This window comes from Hypanus sabinus, chromosome X1, assembly GCF_030144855.1.
Source record: "Hypanus sabinus isolate sHypSab1 chromosome X1, sHypSab1.hap1, whole genome shotgun sequence".
Taxonomy (NCBI): domain Eukaryota; kingdom Metazoa; phylum Chordata; class Chondrichthyes; order Myliobatiformes; family Dasyatidae; genus Hypanus; species Hypanus sabinus.
In genome coordinates, this window is record NC_082738.1 from 20,438,693 (window position 1) to 20,461,293 (window position 22,601).

Sequence of the window (22,601 nt, forward strand, 5' to 3'; positions counted from 1 at the left end):
TTATAACCAATAAAAAATTTTTGAAGTACAATTGTTACTGTAATGTTGAAAGCAAGATTCCACTAAAAGCAATGTAATAATGACTATTATACTATACAACATTATCCTGGTGCCCAAGAGGAGCTTAGTGACCTGCCCCAATGACTATCACCCAGTTGCACTTTACATCCACAATGGTGAAGTGTTTTGAGAGGTTGGTGATGAAACATTATCAGCTCTTGCCTGGGAGGCAACTTGGATCTGCTCCAATTTGCCTGCTTGTGCAACAGGCCTATAGCAAATGCTATCTCATAAGCTCTTCACTCAATCCTGGAACATCAGGATGCTTTTTATCTACAAACCCCGTTTACAGAAAAGTTGGGATATTTTCCAAAATGCAATAAAAACAAAAATCTGTGATATGTTAATTCACGTGAACCTTCATTTAACTGACAAAAGTACAAAGAAAAGATTTTCAATAGTTTTACTGACCAACTTAATTGTATTTTGTAAATATACACAAATTTAGAATTTGATGGCTGCAACACACTCAACAAAAGTTGGAACAGAGTTAAAATAAGATTGAAAAGTGCACAGAATATTCAAGTAACACTAGTTTGGAAGACTCCACATTAAGCAGGCTAATTGGTAGCAGGAGAGGTAGCAGGGTATAAAAGTAGCATCCATCAAAGGCTCAGTCTTTGCAAGCAAAGATGGGTCGTGGCTCACCCCTTTGTGCTAAAATTCGTGAGAGAATTGTTAGTCAGTTCAAAAGGAACATTTCCAAATGCAAGATTGCAGAGAATTTAGGTCTTTCAACATCTACAGTACATAATATTGTGAAAAGATTCAGAGAATTCAGAGACATCTCAGTGCATAAAGGGCAAGGTCGGAAACCACTGTTGAATGCACGTGATCTTCAAGCCCTCAGGTGGCACTGCCTAAGAAACTGTCATGCTACTGTGACAATTATAGCCACCTGGGCTCAGAAGTACTTCGGAAAACCATTGTCACTTAACACAGTCCGTCGCTGCATCCAGAAATGCAACTTGAAACTGTATTACACAAGGAGGAAGCCATACATCAACTCTATGCAGAAACGCCAGTGAGTTCTCTGGGCCCGAGCTCATCTCAGATGGACCGAAAGACTCTTGAACCATGTGCTGTGGTCAGATGAGTCCACATTTCAGCTAGTTTTCGGAAAAAATGGGTGTCAAGTTCTCCGTGCCAAAGATGAAAACGACCATCCTGATTGTTATCAGCGAAAGGTGCAAAAGCCAGCATCTGTGATGGTATGGGGGTGCATCAGTGCCCACGGCATGGGTGAGTTGCATGTATGTGAAGGTACCATTGACTCTGAGGCATATATTAGGATTTTAGAGAGACATATGTTGCCATCAAGGCGACGTCTCTTCCCAGGACATCCATGCTTATTTCAGCAGGACAATGCCAGACCACATTCTGCATGGGCTACAACAACGTGGCTTTGTAGACACAGAGTGCGCGTGCTTGACTGGCCTGCTGCCAGTCCAGATCTATCTCCTATTGAAAATGTATGGCGCATCATGAAGAGGAGAATCAGACAACAGAGACCATGGACTTTTGAGCAGCTGAAGTCTTATATCAAGCAAGAATGGACAAAATTTCCAATTGCAAATCTACTACAATTAGTATCCTCAGTTCCAAAATGATTAAAAAGTGTTATTAAAAGGAAAGGTTATGTAACACATGCCTCTGCCCCAACTTTTGTTGAGTGTGTTGCAGCCATCAAATTCTAAATTTGTGTATATTTACAAAATACGATTAAGTTGGTCAGTAAAACCATTGAAAATCTTTTCTTTGTACTTTTGTCAGTTAAATGAAGGTTCACGTGAATTAACATATCACAGATTTTTGTTTTTATTGCATTTTGGAAAATATCCCAACTTTTCTGGAAATGGGGTTTGTATTACAGCTCAGCATTCAATACCATCTTCCCCTCAAGACTAATTGATAAGCTTCAAGACCTTGGCTTCAATACCTCCTTGTGCAATTAGATCCTGGATTTTCTCACTTGTAGTTTTCAGTCAGTTCACATTGGCAGAAACATCTCCTCCATAATCTCTTGCAGCACAGGTGCACCACAAGACTGTGTGCTAAGCCCCCGCTCTACACACACTTTACACCTTTGACTGTATGTCTTGGCACAGCTCCAATACCATATTCAAGTTTTCTGATGACACCGCTGTCATAGGCTGAATCAAAGAGGGTGATGAATCAGCTTATTGGAAGGAGATTGAAAATCTGGCTGAGTGGTATCAGAACAACCTCTCACTCAATATTAGCAAGACCAAGGAGTTGATTGTAAACTTCAAGAGAGGGAAACCACAGGTCCATGAGTCAGTCCTCATCAGAGGATCCGAGGTGGGAAGGGTTAACAACTTTAAATTCCCAAGTGTTACTACTTCAGAGGATCTGTCCTGGGCTCAGCACGTAAGTGTAATTGAGAAGAAAGCATTGCAGTGCCTCTACTTCATTAGGAGTTTGTGAAGATTCAGCATGACATCTAAAACTTTGACAAACTTCTATAGATGTGTCGTGGAGATGGTATCGACTGGTTGCATTATGGAAACACCAATATAAATGGAAAATCACAGAAAAGGTAGTGGATTCAGTCTAGTGTGTCACAGGTAAAGTCCTCCTAAACATTGAGCACATCTACACGAAACACTGTTGTAGGAAAGCAGCATCCATCATCAACAATCCTCACCACCCAGGCCATGCTCTTTTCTCACTGCTGCCATCACATACAAGGTCCAAGAGCCTCAGGACTCACACCACCAGGTCCAAGAACAGTTACTACTCCTCAACCATCAGGCTCTTGAATAAAAGGGGATAGCTACACTCACTTGTCCATCCATTGAGATGTTCCCACAACCAATGATCTTACTTTAATGACTCTTTATCTTGTTACTTTATGTTCTCATTATTTGTTGCTACTGTATATATTTATATTTGCATTTGCACAGTTTGTTGTCTTTTGCACCCTGGTTGATATTTCATTGATCCTGTTATAGTTACTATTCACTCAATTTGCTGAGTATGCCTGCAGGAAAATGAATCTCAGAGTTGCATAAGGAAACAGAAATGTACTTTGGTGATAAAATTTACTTTGAACTTTGATCTAGATATCCTATTTTGTTTTACTTGTTGGTAGTGGAATAAATATTATCAAAGGGTCCTAGGAGAATTCTTTCAGACTCATGCTGTGGTATCTTTTGCATCACCTCAAGGCAAATGGGGCGTCACTTCAAATCTTGTCCAGTACAGTGATCTCACAATGTTTAGAGAGTGTCACATTAACTATTTTCCAAAACACACTCCACTACCTTTTCTGGGATTTCTGGGATTGGAGGCAGAAGTTCCAAAGAGACTTTACTTTAATTTACACAAGCTTTTGATCACCGCACCATTGAAGGTGACAGACCAGTTGATGGCCAATGAGATAAGGATGAATGAGTACTTTATAGTCTGCTGGATATGGTGGGCTGTTTCTACGCTGTCTGACTCTACAATTCTATATCTGTGCTAAAGCCTCTGGAGTGGGGCCTTATTATTTTGACTTAGAAACAAGAGTGCTACCCATCAAGCAAGACCCCAGACAAGGAGCTCTAGGAACTCTTCAATGGAATTTAGAATATGCAGTAACGAAGTGTCAGAAAGCCACATGAAGCTACTAGACCACACTTGGAATATTGTGTTCAGTTCTGGTTACCTCATTATAAGAAGGATGTGGAAGCTTTAGAGAGGGTACAGAAGAGACTTACCAGTATGCTGCCTGGATTAGAGGACATGTCTTATCAGGATGAGTTGAGCAAGCTAGGGCTTTTCTCTTTGAAACGAATGAGGATGCGAGGTGACTTGTTAAAGGTGTACACGATGATAATAGGCATAGATCAAGTGAATAGCCAGAGAAATCTTCCCAAGGCAGAAATGGCTAATACAAGGGGGCATAATTTTAAGGTGATTGGTATAAAGTATGGGGGTGATGTCAGAGGGAAGTTTTTTTTTAACACAGAGTGCTGTGTCTATGGGATGCGCTTCCAGGGGTTGTTGTATCAGCAGATACATCAGAGGCATTTAAGAAACTCATAGGCACATGGATGCTAGGTAAGTGCAGGGCTATGTAGGAGAGAAAGGTTAGTAGATTAAAACATTGGCACAACATCCCCAGCCTAAGGGCCTCAACTGTACTGTGCTGCAATGTTTTGTTTTCTACCCTCTGTTTAATAATCCCGGTTTACAACACATCATGCTAAAGAGGCATCACAAGCAAGCTAGTAGGCACCAGTATGTCACCAATATGTCAGGGCCTGTTCATAGCACCTGTATGACTTCTGCTTTTTCTTTTTTCTGTTGGCTCTGATACCTCCAGCTGCCCATGGCAAGATGAGCATTTATTGCCTGTCATTAATCGACATTACAAAGGTGGGAGATGAGCCACCACCTTGAACTGCTGCAGACTTCCAGGTGAAGATGCTGTTGGAGATTTAGACCCAGTGAAGAGGAAGGACTAGCAATATATTCCCAAGTCAGGATGGAGTGTAATGTGGAGGGGAACCTGCAGGTGGTGGTGTTCCCTGGTCTCTGCTGCCCTCGTCCTTCTTGACAGTAGAGGTTGTAGGTTTGGAGTAGCCTAGGTTAGTAAACACAGTACATTTTGTAGATAGTACATACAGCAGGCACTGTGCGCTGGTGGTGCAGAAAGGGAGTGTTTAGGGTGATAGATGGAGTATTGGAATTGGTTCATAATTGTCACACGTATAAGATACAATGAAAAGCTTGTCTTGCATTCTGTTCATACAGATCAAATCATTAAACACTATGGATTGAGCTAGAATGAGGTAAGACCTTAAGAAATAGAAACATAATTAGGCCATTTGGCCCATCAAGTCTGCTCAGCCATTTCATCATGGCTGATCCAATTTTCCTCTCAGCCCCAATCTCCTGCCTTCTTCCTGTATCCCTTCATGCTCTGACCAAGCAAGAACCTATCAACCTCAAAACTACCTGCCCCTTTACCTGTCTTCATATTATCTGCAAACTTTGCAACCAAACCATCAATTCCATCATCTAAATCATTGGCATATAATGTAAAAAGAATCAGTCCCGATGCAGACCCCTGTGGAACATCACTAGTCACTGGCAGCTGACCAAAAAAGGCTCCCTTTATTCCCACTCTTTGCCTCTTGTCAATCAGCCAGCGCCTTATCCATGCTAGTATTTTTCCTGTGATTCCATGGGTTCTGTTTAGCAGTCTCATGTGTGGCACCTTGTCAAAGGCCTTCTGAAAATCCAAGCACACAACATCAACTGATTCTCCTTTGTATACGGGTTTCCCCCGCTATCCGAAAGTAAAGCATTCCTATGAAATGGTTTGTAAGCCGGAATGTCGTAAAGTGAAGAAGCAATTACCACTTATTTATATGGGAAGAATTTGTGAGCGTTCGCAGACCCAAAAAATAACCTACCAGATCATGCCAAATAGTAATAAAGTCTAAACTAACAGTGACATATAGTAAAAGAAAAAATAATCTGATAAATACACAGCCTATATAAAGTAGAAATACTTTTCTGCAATCATTGCAGCACTGTCCACCGAAAGGAAAATCTCACGCAAGCACTCTCGGCAGAAGGACTCTATTTAAGCTATGAAGCTGCCAAATCATACCAAATAACACATAAAAATACACAGCCTTATGTCAAGTATAAATAATGTATGTACAGTGTAGTTTCACTTATCGGAATCGGGAAGACAGCGAACACACTGATGGTGTGTTAAGCTGAGCCGTCGGAGGTGGTGGGAGGTAGAGGAGACTGGGGTGTCATCTCATCGTCGTCTATTTCAATCAGGGCAGGAGGTCACCTTCTTCTATGTCTGCCTGCCTCAATGTCAAAGGTCGAGATTCGTCGTCTGCTGTGGCTGATGTGGAAGGCTTGAAAAATGACAGTATGCTTGACTGCTTAGCCTCATGCATTTTTCTATCATACAGTTCTTTGTAAGCACTCAAACCATCCTGCAAATATGCCCTAAACCTACTACGTACCCTTTCAAAATTAAAGTCATACTTTTCTGCAATCATTGCAGCATTGTCATTCACAGTGAAAATCTCACACAGTTGCTTCACGTTCAGTTCCTGGACGACTTCACTTTCGGGTCGTTTGCTACTGCGTTCAGTTTCAATTGTTATCCTTTCCTCTTGCAATTGCATCAGCTCTTCATCTGTCAGTTCTTGGTCATGGGATGCCAAAACCTCTTCAACATCATCTTCGTCAACTTCCACAAACCTGCCTCCTTAGCCAAATTCACTATTGCCATATTTATTGTTGATGGTTCGAAGCCTTTAAAATTGTTCACTGCTTCGGTGCACAGTTTCCTCCAAACGCCATTTCTCATCGTGACTGTTAGTCTATCGAGAGCATCTCCAATGTTGGCGATTGCCAGTTTTATATTGTACTCTTTCCAGATCTCTCGCAAAGATGCTTCAGAGTTGCCCTCTCTGTCAGTGGTAGTTACAATAAAGCGTATCACATTTTGTGTATAGTAAGCTTTAATTGTGGCTATTAGGCCTTGGTAACACGGCTGCAGCAGCAATGTTGTATTTGGCAGTAAGAACGCAACACGAATGTTACCGCCATACTCAGTAATGCCAGGTGGATGAACAGCACAATTATCGACAATCACCAGACACCAATTATCAAGGTTATTTTCTCTACAGTATTTTTCAACAAAAGGACTAACGTATCCACTCATTACTTTCTTCAGTTCTGCTGGGAACTTTTCAGCAGTTTCAGTATCAGCCGAAGCACTGTCTCCAGTAAACTTTAAGCCATGAAGCTGCCCTCGCCTCAGAAACCGATCAAACCACCCATGACTACCTTTAAATTCCACTTTCACAACACTTCCATCACCATTGTCGAGTGCTTTCTGTTTCAGCTTATTAAAAAGACTGACTGATTTCTCCTTGAGTATAAGATATCTTAATGGAACACCATGCTTTGTACACCCATCAATCCACTCAAGCAATAGACTTTCCATTTTATCCATTATTGGATGCCGACTAAGAGACACCACTTTGCTACGAGCAGAACCTACAGTAACATTAGCAGCTTTTAAGATTCTGACTCTCTGCGTGTAAATAGTGCAAATGGTGGACACAGGCAAGTTCAATGCGTGAACAATGTCCTTACTTCGTTCACCATGATCAAAATGCTTAATTATGTCTAGTTTTATGCTAAGTATAACACCCTTAAGAGCTTTTTTAGGCTTTTCCAATACCTTAGAACTCATCTTGCTAACGGATGCACAAGATAAATCAACATAAAGCACAGATGCTCACAGGCATGCGTTTAAGCAATGGCGGCTGGAATGCTGTTCCGGGGAAGGAGCTTGGCTTCGTAAAAGTGAAAAAACTCTTCGGTTAGCAAAAACAGGGTACTAATGTAGGTCTTTCATAACAGTGAGGTGTCATAAAGTGAATGTCTGGAAAACGGGGTATTGTAGTATCCTGCTTGTTATTTCTTCAAAGAATTCCAACAGATTTGTCTGGCAAGATTTTCCCTTGAGGAAACCATGTTGGCTAAGGTTTATTTTATCATGTGCCTCCTATTACCCTGAGACCTCATCCTTAATAATCGTCTCCAGCACCTTCCCAACCACTAACGTCAGACTAACTGGCCTATAATTTTCTTTCTTCTGCCTCTCTCCCTTCTTGAAGAGTGGAGTGACTTTTGCATTTTCCAGTCTACCAGAACCATTCCAGAACCTAGTGCTTCTTGAAAGATCATTACTAATGCCTTCACGATCTCCAGCCACCTCTTTCAGAACTCTGGGGTGTACACCATCTGGTCCAGGTGACTTACTGACCTTCAGACCTTTCAGTTTCCCAAGAACCTTATCTCTAGTTAAGGTAACTGCACACACTTTATAACCCCTGACACCTGGAACTTCCCCCATACTGCTTGTGTCTTCCACAGTGAAGTCTGATGCAAAATGCTTATTTAGTTCATCCACCATTTCCTTGTCCCCATTACTACCTCTCCAACATTGTTTTCCAGCTGTCCAACATCCACTCTCGCCTCTCTTTTACACTTTATGTATCCGAAGAAACTTTTGGTATCCTCTTTAATTTTATTGGCTAACTTTATTTTGTATATGCTCCCTCTTTGGGTTTTGACTTCTCTTGTTAGCCATGGTTGTGTCATCTTTCCTTTAGAACCCTTCTTCCTCTTTGGGATGTAGATATCCTGTGCCTTCTGAATTACTTCCAGAAATTCCGGCCATTGCTGCCCTGTCATCATCCCTGCCAGTGTGCTCTTGCAATCAATTCTAGCCAACTTCTCTCTCATGCCTCTGTAATTCCCTTTACTCCACTGTAATACTGATATATCTGACTTTAGCTTCTCCTTCTCAAATTTCAGGGTGAATTTGACCATATTATGATCAGTTGCCCCAAAGGATTCTTTTACCTTAAGTTCTCTAATCAATTGTGGTTCATTTCACAATGCCCAATTCAGAATAGCTGATCCCCTAGTGGGCTCAACCACAAGCTGCTCTAAAAAGTCATCTCATTGGCACTCTAGAAATTCCCTCTCCTGGAATCCAGCGCCAACCTGATTTTCCCAATTTACCTGCATATTGAAATCCCCCATGACTGTTGTAACATTGCCTTTTTGGCATGTATTTTCTATCTTCTGTTGTAATTTGTAGACCACATCCTTACTACTGTTTGGGGGTCTGTATACAACTCCCAATAGGGTCCTTTTACACCTGCAGTTCCTGAGCTCTATACACAATGATTCAATACCTTCTGACCCTGCATCACCTCTTTCTAATGATTTGATTTCATTTGTTACCAACAGAACAACACCACCCCCTCTGCCTTCTTGCCTGTCCTTTCAATACAATGTGTATCCTTGGACATTAACCTCCCATCTATAATCTTCTTGCAACCATGATCCAGTCATGCCAACCAATCTGCAACTCTGCAGCAAGTTCATCTACTTTAAAACAATAACAATGCAGAATAAATTGTGAAAGCTACTGAGAGAGTGCAGAGCAGGCAAATGATAAAGTGCATGGTCATAACAATGTAGAAGTGAGTTGCTTTGTCCTGAATGGTCTTGAGCCTCTTGAGTTGTTGGAGTTCCACTCATTGGGGGAAGTAGATAATGACCCGTCACACTCCTGACGTGTCTTGAAGGTCTTAGGGGTTATTGGGGAGTTTGTCACTCACTTCAGGATCCCCAGCCTCTGATTTGCTCTTGAAGCCATGGTATTTATTTGGCTGGTCCAGTTGAGTTTGTATTCAGTGATGATCCTACGATATTGATAGTGGAGACTTAGTAACGGTAACACCATTGAATGTTAGCCTGTCTTGGAAATGGTCATGTCTGGCATTTGTGTGGTATGAATGTTACCTGCTACTTATCAGCCTCTGCCTAAATGTTCTCCAGCTCTTACTATATGCTGACATCAGCTGCTTCATTTGCTCTGTAACTCTCCTTTGTTCGGTGTCTTAGGAAGTTTGTCCGTATGCATATATTTTGACAGAAGCTTTTTAAAAATCATGACTGAATGGTGCAGGCTGGACTTGGCAGTGATTCCTGACAGGTAACTCTTATTATGTGGGATCAAGCATTTTAAGGTATCAGTCACTAGCATTATAGCAAAAGGTTGTAAATTTTGATGATTCATAATTTATTTTTGCCTTATTTATATGTGAGATTCTGATGTGAATCCCACCCTACCCTCTTCCAACTGTTGTCTACTGTTATACCAATATTTTTGATTGGTGTGAACATTGTTAACTTGCATCTGCTTTTAAAGATTAATGACCAGTTTAATCTTTTTTACAGTCCAATTTTCTACAAAAATTGCAATGGACTTGCTGTCGGCAAGTCTATTGTTGGGTAGGTGCCTCTAAAGGCAAGATTCAATATTTAAGTCTCACTAATACTCTATCTGCATTTCCCATCTCTTGAACTGGATAATATACAGTACTGGAGGCTCCTCAGTACATTGTGGTGACAATTTTCATCCTTACACCAACTGAAATCTCCTCCTACTTAGCACAAGACCTGTGCCAGAATTTGATTGGGATTCTAACCGACTGCATCAAAAGTCCAAACTAATTTTATTATCAAAGTATATATATGTCACCATATACAACCCTGAGATTCATTTTCTTGTGGGCATAGTCAGGAAATCCATTATAGAATAATAACCATAACAGTATCAATGAAAGACTGCACCAACTTTTGCATATCACAGCCTGCTTTGGACATAACATTGCTCACAAAAGGAAATGTCTACAGACAGTGGTGAATATAGCCCAGTCCATCACAGGTAAAGGCCTTCCAACCATTGAATGCATCTGCAAGGAGCACTGCCACAAGAAAGCAGCATCCATTATCAAGGATCCCCACCATGCATTCCTTTCACTACTACCATCGTATAAGAGATGCAGGAGCCTTAGGTTCCACACCACCAGCTTCAGGAACAATTATTACTTTTCAACCATCAAGGTCCTGAACCAGCGCAGATAACTTCACTCACCACAACTCTGAACTGATTCTATATCCTACCAACTCACTTTCTAGGACCCTACAACTCTTGAATTTATTTATTTATTTTGTATTTGCACGATTTATCTTCTTTTGCACATTAGTTGTTTGTTAGTCTTTGTCTATGTATAGTTTTTCATCAATTATTTTCTATTTCTTTATTTTCCTGTAAAAGTCTGCAAGAAAATGAATATCAAGGTGACATGTACTGTAGCCACTTTGATAATAAATTTGCATTGTCTTTGACTTAACTTTGACTTTGACAGCTGTCAATGCAAAGTGGTCTAGCGTTGTCCCACTATAGCAGCAAATAAACTCACCAAATTCTCTTAGGCTCTCATACCAAGAACACTTACAGGTACTCTTGCTCTACTAAGAATGTATATTCTCTGTGATAAATTCAATTTCTCTGCAGGCAGCCTTTCCACTGTGTTATAAGTCACAGCTGTTGCCTTCAGCTTTTATTTAATATTCATTTTTGGGATTTGAACGCCACTGGCAAGGTCACCCTTTATTGCCCATCACTATTTGCCCTTGAGAAGGTATGGGTGAGCCACCTTCATGAACTGCTGCAGTTGTGGTGAAGCTGCTCCCACAGTACTGTTGCAGAGTGGTTCCAGGATTTTGACCCAGCTTTGTTGAAGGAACAGTGATATAATTTTCAAATCAGGATTGTGTGTGACTGAGAGAGGAACCTGCAGGTGGTAGTGTTCCAATTTGCTCCTGCCCTTTGCTTTCTTGATGGTAAAGGTAGGTTGTGTGTCTGGGAGGACTGTTGGAGTGGACTGAGTAAGTAACTGCAATGCATTTCATAAATGGTACACACTGCTTGTACTGTGCACCGATGGTAGAGAGAATAAATGCTCAGGTGGTGGATGGGGTGCCAATCAAGCAGGCTGCCTGGTCCTGGATGGCGTTGAGCTTCTGAGTTCTGTTAGAGCTGCATCATCCAGGCAAGGGGTGAGTGTCCTATCACTCTCCTGACTTATGCCTTACAGGTGATGCAAGAACTTTGATCTCTTCCATTTCACGCACGCCTGCTCTCATCCCATCCTCCCACCACCCCACATAGGGTTCCCCTTGTCCTCACCTACCACCCGACCAGCCTCCAGGTCCAACATATAATTCTCTATAACTTCCACCATCTCCAGTGTGATCCCACCACCAAGCACATCCCCCCCCCCCCACCACTTTCTGCTTTCTGCCGAGATGGCTCCCTGTGCGACTCCCTTGTCCATTCATCCCTCCTCACTGATCTCCGTCCTGGCATTTATCCTTGTAAGGAAAACAAGTGCCACACCTGCCCCTACACCTCCTCCCTCACTACCATTTAGGGCCCCAAACAGTCCTTCCAGGTGAGGTGACACTTCACCTGTGAGTCTGTTGGGGTCATTTACTGTGTCCGGTGCTCCCTAGTGTGGCCTCCAGTATATCAGTGAGACCCTGGGAGATTGTTTCGCTCGGCACCAGAAAAGGTGGAATCTCCCAGTGGCCACCCATTTTAATTCCACTTACCATTCCCATTCTGACATGTCCATCCATGGTCTTGTCTACTGTCACGATGGGGCCACACTCAGGTTGGAGGAGCAACATCTTGTATTCCGTCGGGGTAGCATCCAACCTGATAGCATGAATTTTGATTTCTTGAACTTCCAGTGATGCCCCCCACCTTCTCTATTCCCCATTCCATTTTCCCTCTCTCACCTTATCTCCTTGCCTGCCCATCACCTCCCTCTGGCGCTCCTACCCCTTTTTCTTTCTTCCATGGCCTTCTGTCCTCTCCTATCAGACTCCCCCTTCTCCAGCCCTGTATCTCTTTCACCAATCAATTTCACAGCTCTTTACTTCATCCCTCTGCCCTCCCGGTTTCACCTATCATGTTGTGTTTCTCCCTCCCCCCACCTTCTAACTATGACTCCTCAGCTTTTTTTTTCTCCAGTCCTGCTGAAGGGCCTCGACCCGAAGCATCAACTGTCCAGTGGACACATGAAGTTAAAATTCCCTGCAGAGAACCACTGAGCAAACATTTGGTGTGAGCTCCCTTCACTTAGTTTCCTCCCAAAATACAGACTTTCTCTGATGCGGGAATTGAAAGTAGAGCCTTGTGAGGGGAACCAATTTCTCAGTTCCAGAAGCCAGGAGTTATGTGGATTTGGAAAGTATCTGTCATATCTGGGATCAGGTGCACTCCTGACTGTAAATGTATGTTGTTCCCACTCTACTTAACAAATCACAGAAGATTCCAGTAACGTTTATTTTGCACTTAATGGTGGGATATAAAAGGGTAACAGATAGATTGAAAAATCCATCCAAGTATCTGCTGCACTGTAGAAAGGATGTGGCTGCATTGGAGAGGGAGCAGAGGAGATTCACCAGGACACTGCCTGTGATGGAGTTTTTCAGTTATGAGGAGAGACTGGAGGGGTTGGGCTTTGTTTCCTTGTTGCAGAGATGCTGAAGGGAGACCTCCCAGAGGTATGCACAATTATGAAGGGCATAGATAGGGCAGATAGTAGGAAACTTCTCATAGCTACAGGGCATTCATTGGGTATGGGGTTTAGAGGGGACTTGAAGTAAAACATTTCCCCCCAGAGAGGTGGGTGGAATCTGGAACATACTGCCTGAGGGAGAGGTGGAGGCAAAGACCCTCAGAATAATTAAGAAGTATTCAGGTGAGCACTTGAATTGTCAATGTATGGAAGGGTAGGGACCAAGTGTTATGAACTGGGACCAGTATAGCTTTGTATTTGATGATGAGAGTAGACTTGGTTGGCCTGCTTTTGTGTTGTACAATTGCCAGAATCTATGACTCTCTCCACTCCTTTCATTGGCATTATGCTCAGGAGCAAAGCACCGTCATTTAATTCTCCACACCAGAGGCAATTAGTGGTCTGCTGCTGCTCTGAGGGATTGCAGACTCCACTTGCTTCACTGAATTGGTTGAAAGTTTAAGTTACATGTCTTTGATCGTGCATTGATGCGGTGTCAACCTGTTGATGTTCTGATACAGTTGATGGCACTCCAGTATCTTCCAGGAACGTCAAAGCTGGCTGTGTTCGGGTCTTGAATCTGGTGCCTATTTACTGTGTTTTTATGGTTCCATCCTTGGTGCCAGCATTTTCCCATTTCTGGGTGAAATTCCAGGGGATGACGGCAGGACATTCTCAGAATGGGAAATCAGAACTTGAGTTTACGTTGAGTCATAATTTCAGCTGAAATGCTCAGAAGCCTGACCAAAAATAGCTTGTAATCCTTTTCGAGGTTGATTCAACTTTAATCAATGCTTCCTTTCTTAGCTCAAAAATTATGGGCTATCAAGGTTGTCGTCGGATTTCAGATGCCAGTTGTGACTAAATAAATGAATAATCTAATTCTGCCAGTAAAGTCAATGCTCAGTCAGCAGTTATATTGTTGGCTGCATCCTGTTCTGAGATTTGCGACAAAGGAACTATTTGCCTATTTGCGACAAAGGAACTATTTGCGACAAAGGAACTATTTGCCTGTGGTGCAGAGCTCAGTTCCATGGTGGCTAGGTAGTGATGGAATGAAAGCTGGCGTTTTACTGATGATATGGTGAGTCCCAGTGAAGAACAGCCAGCTGAATGAAGTTGCATTTATGTTCCATTGTTGGGTAAAGCCCAGGCTCGTGACTTATATTCATACTTTAATACTCCCTCATCCACCAGGTTTCTGCCCTTTTGATCATCCTTGAATTTAAATGCTCCACCATTGATACCTTTGCCTTAATCTCAAGTCAAGTCAAGTCACTTTTATTGTCATTTTGACCATAACTGCTAGTACAGTACATAGTAAAAATGAGACAATGTTTTTTCAGGACCATGGTGTTACATGACACAGTACAAAAACTAGACTGAACTACGTAAAAAAACAACACAGAGAAAAAAAACAACAACTACACTAGACCACAGACCTACCCAGGACTGCATAAAGTGCACAAAAACAGTGCAGGCATTACAATAAATAATAAACAGGACAATAGGGCAAGGTGTCAGTCCAGGCTCTGGATATTGAGGAGTCTGATAGCTTGGGGGAAGAAACTGTTACACAGTCTGGTTGTGAGAGCTCAAATGCTTCGGTGCCTTTTCCCAGACAGCAGGAGGGAGAAGAGTTTGTATGAGGGGTGTGTGGGGTCCTTCATAATGCTGTTTGCTTTGCGGATGCAGCATGTAATGTAAATGTCTGTGATGGCGGGGAGAGAGACTCCGATGATCTTCTCAGCTGACCTCACTATCTGCTGCAGGGTCTTGCGATCCGAGATGATGCAATTTCCAAACCAGGCAGTGATGCAGCTGCTCAGGATGCTGTCAATACAACCCCTGTAGAATGTGATGAGGATGCGGGGGTGGGAGATGGACTTTCCGCAGCCTTCGCAGAAAGTAGAGACGCTGCTGGGCTTTCTTTGCTATGGAGTCTGAGTTCTGGAATTCCCAGCTTAAACCTCTCTTCCTCTATTCACTCCTCCAAATCTACTTTTTTGACACAGTCACTGGTCCTAATATCTCCTCATATGGCTTGCCATCAAATTGAGGGTTTTTGCAACATTAAAGTTGTTATTTCATATCTTTGTAGAAAATCTGTGCAGAGCTGACAGTGCAACTTCAGATTCCTCCTGACCGAAGATTACCCTATGCCTTTCTTAATTAATAAAGGTAAAAATCAAATTGTAGAAACAAAACAAATTCTGGAGGAGCTCGGTGGATCATGCAGCATCTGTGGGGAAGAGGGATGATCAATGTTTCAGGTTGGGACCCTGCATCAGGACAATAGAACCATTGGTCCTGATGCAGGGTCTCAACCCAAAATGTCGACCATCCCTCTGCCCCCACAGATGCTACCTGACCCACTAGGTTTCTCCAGAATTTGCTTTTTGTTCCAGACTCTGGTATCTGCAGTCTCTTGTGTCTTTAGCAGACAGTTGTTCAATTGAGTGGTCACTGTATGGCAGAAACTGTCAGAGCAAAGGTTCTGAAAGTAACAGGATTCCACCTTGGATCAATGATGCTAAATGGATGCAGGAGTATTGGCTGCTTGTTGTACTCCTCACCAAATAATTAGGAGTACGACAGGCAGCCAGCAAGCTCAAGGGCTGACCCATACTCTAGTATTTAGTGGAGGCCATCACAACTTGTAGCTCATTAAAAAGAATCCCAGGATGGAGCTTCTACCTTAAACCTACTGTTAGCTTTTTGTTTTTTTTTTACCTTGTTGCTGGAGTACACACATTATAAGTTATGTGACCTTGGGAAAGAATAATGATCATGGCATTGAAGGATAACCTAACAGTGCTGTAGTCTACTCAGAATGTTTGAGACCTAGAGGATTAACAAGAAAATAAATACACTCTGGATATTGTTTTCATAAATTATACAGTGTATTATATGATGAACTGCAGTGTATAAACTGCATTTATATATTATTTACCAATATAAATATTCCAATATTTGTAGTAATCACATTAATGTGAATATGAATTCCCTCTGTATGATATTTTAAGGCTCGAACTCTGGGCCCTCTGACTGACAAGCCCTTGTACCAACTCAATCCAATCATGGAACCCACTGACCTGGAACAGCCCGACAGTCCATGATACCATAAAACATGGTTTCAACCCTTGTATAATGTAGTTAGAGATATTTCTCAGAATACAATAAACTTCAATAATTCAGCATTTGAAAGTTCAGGAATGCGGATTGTCTGGCATCTGGCTCACTCATTGGTTCAGAATTTATGGCTAGAGTCAAGGGTTGGGGGTCGGGAACTTTGGCGGGTTTGTGGCTGGAGCCAGAGTGCAAGTGCATGTATATTTCCTAATCCCTTTAATCCCAATGGGCTCAATGGAAAATGTATTATTTCTACTTTGTAACATGTTTTAAAAAAGTGAAATAAAACTGATAAATATATTGTATATTATACTTGACTATAAGATGGAAAAATTACAAATATACATACTGTATAATAAGGTATACATAGTCCGTGTCTGCAGTCAAGGAAACATAAAATTAATCCAACAGTTGAAAAAGGCAGCTCACCTCCACCTTCTCAAGGGTAATTAGGAATGGGCAGCAGGTGCTGACCTTGTCGATAACACCAGATCCCATGCGTGACTCAGATGGGTTGTATTCCATTGAAAATATTGTGATATCCACTTTATAGCATTTTATGTTTCTTATGTTACATCACATAATGTATCAAATTGTTTTCTATGTATAGATTGTGACTGAAACCCAGTCTAACTGTGTGCGCTCAAAAAACAGGGAGCTATAGCTCCATGCAAAATGGACAAAGTAGTCAGTTACCTAGCAACCACTGAGAGAAGTGTACTTCGGGTGTTGATCTGCTGAAAGCATAATGATGGTTCCCATTGGGTGTCATGAGGAGAAATAGAACCTGAGAGAATATAGATGAAAGACCTCAGCAATTCTAGCATCAGGCTGGATCAAGTATTTTCTTTTCTGGATCCCCATTATCACATGTACCAGCCAAAATGGTTGCTTCTGGCAATGTGAAGTGGAATCCTTTGATCACTGTGCAGTACCTGCAATATTTTCTGTGCAATGCTGGCACTGAGTGTGTGGGTTTAGTTTTTGAATGATACCATTGTAAATTATGCAAGTATTAAGAATTGTCTGATGAGGAAATGGCCCTAATCCTCCAGGTTTCCCCTAATGGGTCCATTATCACCTTCCTTAGTTATTGGGTTCACTATCTGCAAAGCCCTAAATTCAAATAAGATTTGACACCCTATCCAACATTGGTATCTACGGGTACCCTCAGTACAAGGAGGTATCAACCTATTCTTCAAAGACTAGCTTACTTCTCTGTCGATTCTCTGCAGAGCAATCTAGTTGCCAATACCCACTGCTTGAGTGGTTGCTCCTCCCTCCTTACGGAGGAGGAGATACTTACAGCTAACAAAGGAGTTTAAACACAGTTTATTTTATTTTTAATGATACATATTTAATTTTAGACAAACAATTCCTAACACACATTTAACACTCACAAAGGATTTCTGATTTAATAAAAGATTTCTGGATTACAAAAGATACATAAACTACAAAAGATTTCCAAATTCTGACGAACTAAAAGAACCTAACAACGAGTTGCAGAAACCAAAGGTTGAGGAATGAATTCTAGTTCTTCTTTCTGTCACCCATCTTCCCGTCATTCTCCTTGTAATTCCCAACAATCCCCAATGCTTTCCAATATTTATACTGGTTGCTACTAGTTGACATTATCTGCATGTGATGTTTTTCAGATACTTTTGCTGAGATAAAATAATTCACACAGATGGTCTAAAATCTTCTGGGGATTGAGATTCTAGACACCCAAAACTAATGTTTTGAGAGCTGACTCTCTGAGTACACAAATATCCCGACCAACTAAACCTGTGACCATGTTTGATGTGCTAAGTGACAATATCAGTCTGGTCTAAAAGCTTCCTTGAACTCAGTCACAATGGTGCTAATAACTTAGCCAGTGTTGTCTGGCTTGAAGCATTGTTTTATGTTAATTAAACATGGGCCTACAAGATCTCACTGTTTACTTGTTTACGACAAGAAGCTGAGCAAGAAATATTGGTTAGAAGTTTAACTTTGTCACAAACAATGTTGATCCTTTAGAAAGGTCATGCCACTGTGCTAGAAAGCTGAGGTTGGTAATAAGCCTCTCAGACCCAGGAAAGTGAATATCCATCACATGATCAGATTCCAGCCCTAGTGTTTATTTTCCTGCGTATTGCAGTCCTAGCTATCTCCCCTTTCACGGCCCCCCTGTATCCAGAGATACCAGCCACGTGACAGATGCACTGCCACCTGGCTGGTTGGAGGACACACCACACACCAATCAACATTTGGTCCCTCCCAACTAATCAATGTGATGCACCATCAATAATTCACTCTGAGACGTAAGGCGAGATATCGGCTTTTATTGACTGGAAGAAGGAACAAACAGTGAGTGACCACCATACTACATCCTGGAGACTGAGAGCCAGGTTCAGGCCTTGATCGCCTTTATACCGGGGTCTGTGGGAGGAGCCACAGGAGCAGTCAGCAGGGGGCGTGTCCAGACAGGTATATGTAGTTCACCACACAATTCACACCTAAATTATTGGTCACCTTAATTGGATTATCTCGCCCAGCCCCATGCTATAAAAGGTGAGACTTGTCCCTGGCTCAGTCTCTCTTACAGACCACCTCATTGAAGGTAAGTGCATTGATTTATGTTTGGAAAGGTCTCTTGTTTGTCCTGGTAAGGGAGCCACAGCTATCCAAGGTCAAGGGGGATAGCTGTCATAGTGTGTTTCCCTTGTTCTTTGTATGTGTAACTGTACCCTGTCCCCACACCGCTTTCTGTGTATTGTAGTTGCTTGTGTTGACCCGACTTCCCCTTGTAAATAAATTCCTTATTATTAAAACTGTGTGTGTCCAGACCTCTATTGTTGACACTCAAAGAACCAGTTATTTTCCATCACAACACCCCCCCCCCCTCCCACACCCAATCTTGTTTCCATCTGCCTTTTCTTGGTCTACTTCCACATATCATCCACCTGCCTCTGTCTCCCAACTCCACCCCTTCTCTACCCATAAATCTGCCCATAATCCTTCACCTCTCCATGGTCCACCAATCACCTACTGGCACCTACCGTACTGTGCCCTCTTCTTTATCCTGGGTATCTTCCCTCTCCACTCAGTAGATGAAACAGTAACAATCCCTTTCCTCCCACAGGCACTGCTTAACCGGCTAAATTCTTCTAGCAGCTGGTTTGTTGCCATTAGCTTTAGTGGGTGTCGATGACAGCTCAGGAGTTTACTAATGTGGTGTTAATGTTTATCTGTTTCTTCACACAGATGAAACCTCCTTTGAAGCTGGTATAAAGGTTCAGATCCACGGTCAGAATGAACCACCATTTATTGACCAGCTGGGTTTCGGAGTGCCACCTGGATTTCAAACATTTGTGTCCTGTCAAGAACAACGGGTATGAGGAACCAAGATCACACTATGATTCTCTTTGGTATTGGCTACTTAATTTGAAAACTCAAAGAGCTTTGTACTAAGTCACTTCTGTGTGCTCCAGCTCAAGCTGTTGTCAGTGAAAGCACTGAACTTCGGCAACATAAACACATTAGCTTTTCCCTGGACAAAATGCTTTTGCTCATGAGATGTAACTCCAATATGGAGCACCACGCACATCTGTCAGGGTTTCACTTGTGACCTTTCCAATGCTCCCCACCTGAACTGTGAACCAAGGTTTTTTGACTCACCTCCTACATGCCACTACCATTTTCTGCTCTTTATCTTTAATGAACCTGTCAAGGCAATCAGTGCACGTGCATCAAACCTCTCAAAGAGTTTCATTCTGAGATTTGGCCTTTGGGAGGGTGGAAAGGATGTTCACTCATCAAAATGAAGGATAATTGGCACTGACATTTCCAATAATCCCAAATCCCATTAGTTTAATTCCTTCTTAAACCCCAATAAGGTTTCTTCTTCCACTGGCCTTTCTGCTTATCTGTTTCACACATTTACCACTGTTGATACTAAGATGAAAATTTCCAGGGTTTCCTTTTTATTGTTAGTTATGATATTTATATATTTAATTTGTAAATGTTACCCTTTAGGAAAATATACTTCACCCAATGTGCCAAAACATCTCTTAATTTTCATTGCTTGTATCATATTGGAATTCTGATGAAAGGCCATTGAGCTGAAACATTAATTCTATTTCTCTCTCCAGAAATGGTGATCGAATTGCTTTGAGCTTTGCCAGTGTTCCCTGCCTTTGCATTGTACGGGACAGATACGATACACTTTGGAAAATGTAGAAAAATAATAAGTACTGATAAAGGGGTAAAAAGAAGTGCTAGATAGACTGGGGAAATAGGCAGACCAGGAAAATCGAAATGCATCCAGAGAGCTGATAGATCTTGAAAGAAAGATTGAAAGGAAGCATGCAAACAGTTATTTATGCAATGTTAAATGGGGTGTAGGGAAAAATAGACTTTAAGTTGTAAGATCTGCTAATTTTTTATAAATCACTGACTGAGTCCCAGCAAGCCTCTTTTGCCTAATTCTGGGCACCTTAAATGAGAGGACTTTCAGCTGATTAACACCAAAGGTAAGCCACATCTGTTACATGGAAAAGCCAAAGCATCTGGGATTGTTCTCTTTGAACTAGAGAAGTTAAAAGACGTTTTAATAGGTTAGTGGAGGGAAGTGGGTAGAAGTGTTCAGTATTAGGAAAGACTTTGATAGTGTAAATAAGGAGAAACTGTTTTCAGTAATGGTGGGTCTGCTAACCAGCAAATACAGATTTATGACCAGAGGAAAGGCAAATGGAATACTTAGAAAGATGAATGTTGTTGTGACCTGGAGCACAAATGCAGAGGAAGCAGATTCAGTTTGCAACTTTAAAAGAGGAACGGCATCTATAATTCAAAAGGAAACATTTACAAGGCTATGGGGATAGAGCGGGGGAGTGGAACTAATTGGATGGCTTTCAAAAGAATTGCCTACAACACGATGGGCCAAATGATCTCTTCACATGCTGTATCTTTCAACAATGATTCTGTTCTACTTGCCTATAATGGAACCAAATCACACAGATGCTATTTTGCATATTGTGTGCAAACAACCAAGGACAAACTTCAGTTTCATCTGAGCTATGAAAGCTCTTACTCACTTTGAATACCTCTAGACCATCGCAGTATATTATATATGTGAGTGTGCTCTCTGCATTCCAGTACAAATGTCACATTGATGCTGTAACTGGAAGCACCACACAATTAATCAAAAACAGTTCACCTGCTCAGCTGTTAATAGAGCATAGAGCAGTACATGCCCTTCAGCCCACAATGTTGTGCCAACCCGTTAACCTACTCTGATCATTTTAGTGCAATCCCCCCCACACTGCTCATAACCCTATGTTTTTCTTTCATCCATGTTCCTAACTGAGAGTCTCTCAAATGTCCTCTATGTATCAGCCTCGAGCATCACCCACAATAGTACCTTCCATACACTGACCAATCACCATGTAAAAAAAACTACCTCTGACATCCCCCCTATATTTTCCTCCAGTCTCCTCTCTTTAGCTATTGCTGCCCTGGGAAAAAGATGCCGGCTGTCCACTCTATTTATGTATTTTTCTTATCATCTTGTACACCTCAATTAAGTCTCCCATCATCCTCCTTTGCTCCAAAGAGAAACACCCTAGCTTGTTCAGCCTTTCCTTATAAGGCATGCCCTCTAGTCCAGACAGCATCCTGATAAGTCTCCTTTGCACCTTCTCTAATGTTTCCACATAATGAGCCAACCAGAAATGAACACTGTACTCCAAGTGTTGTTTAACCAGGGTTTTATAGAAATGCAATATTACCATGCAGCTCTTGAACTTAATCCCCCCCCCCCAACCAATGAAGCCCTTATGCCTTCTTAACCACCCTATCAAGTTGCGTAGTAACTTTGAGGGATCTATGGATGTGGACTCCAAAATCCCTCTGTTCCTCCACTATTTGTGTTGTATGGTATTGCCTTGTACTTTTCTGAAGCTCCAAAAGCCAAGGAACCAATGCTACATTTTCCCCAAGATCACCTGGGCACTGGATAACAGGTTATTCATTCAAGAAGAACCGAAACCATGCAAGTTAAGCTTAGTTTGACTCACCTGAGCAGTTTCTATAAGATCCCCCTGCACAGCATTTGGGCGCTCAAAGCACCTCACTCCACACAGATCAAGGTGATCAATTCAAATTCCCATATTGGCACCCTTGAGATGGTCTGTCTCCAAACAGACCTGAAGGAGGCATGATAACTAGATAAGTCATGTTGCTTTGAAAGAGAAATGTTTTTGGTTGGTGTCCTTTTCACTGTAACAAAAAATCTTACAGCAAGAAGGCCATTTGATCCATTAAACCTATGCTAGCTCTCTGGTCAATCTCATCCCCACACACCTTTCATCTTGCCCTGGAATGTTCTTCCCCCTTAAGTATTTGTCCAATTCC

General features: G+C 41.9%; 1 protein-coding gene across 3 annotated transcripts in view; it reads left to right on the forward strand.

Moving 5' to 3' along the window:
* The window catches only part of asic1b (acid-sensing (proton-gated) ion channel 1b), an 878,352-nt gene that overhangs the window by 749,750 nt on the left and 106,001 nt on the right, over positions 1 to 22,601 (forward strand). For all 3 annotated transcript variants that reach the window (XM_059956013.1, XM_059956012.1, XM_059956014.1), the window contains exon 3: positions 19,452 to 19,579. In XM_059956013.1, coding sequence (XP_059811996.1) covers positions 19,452 to 19,579 — 128 coding nt within the window. The remainder of the gene's footprint in view (positions 1 to 19,451; positions 19,580 to 22,601) is intronic.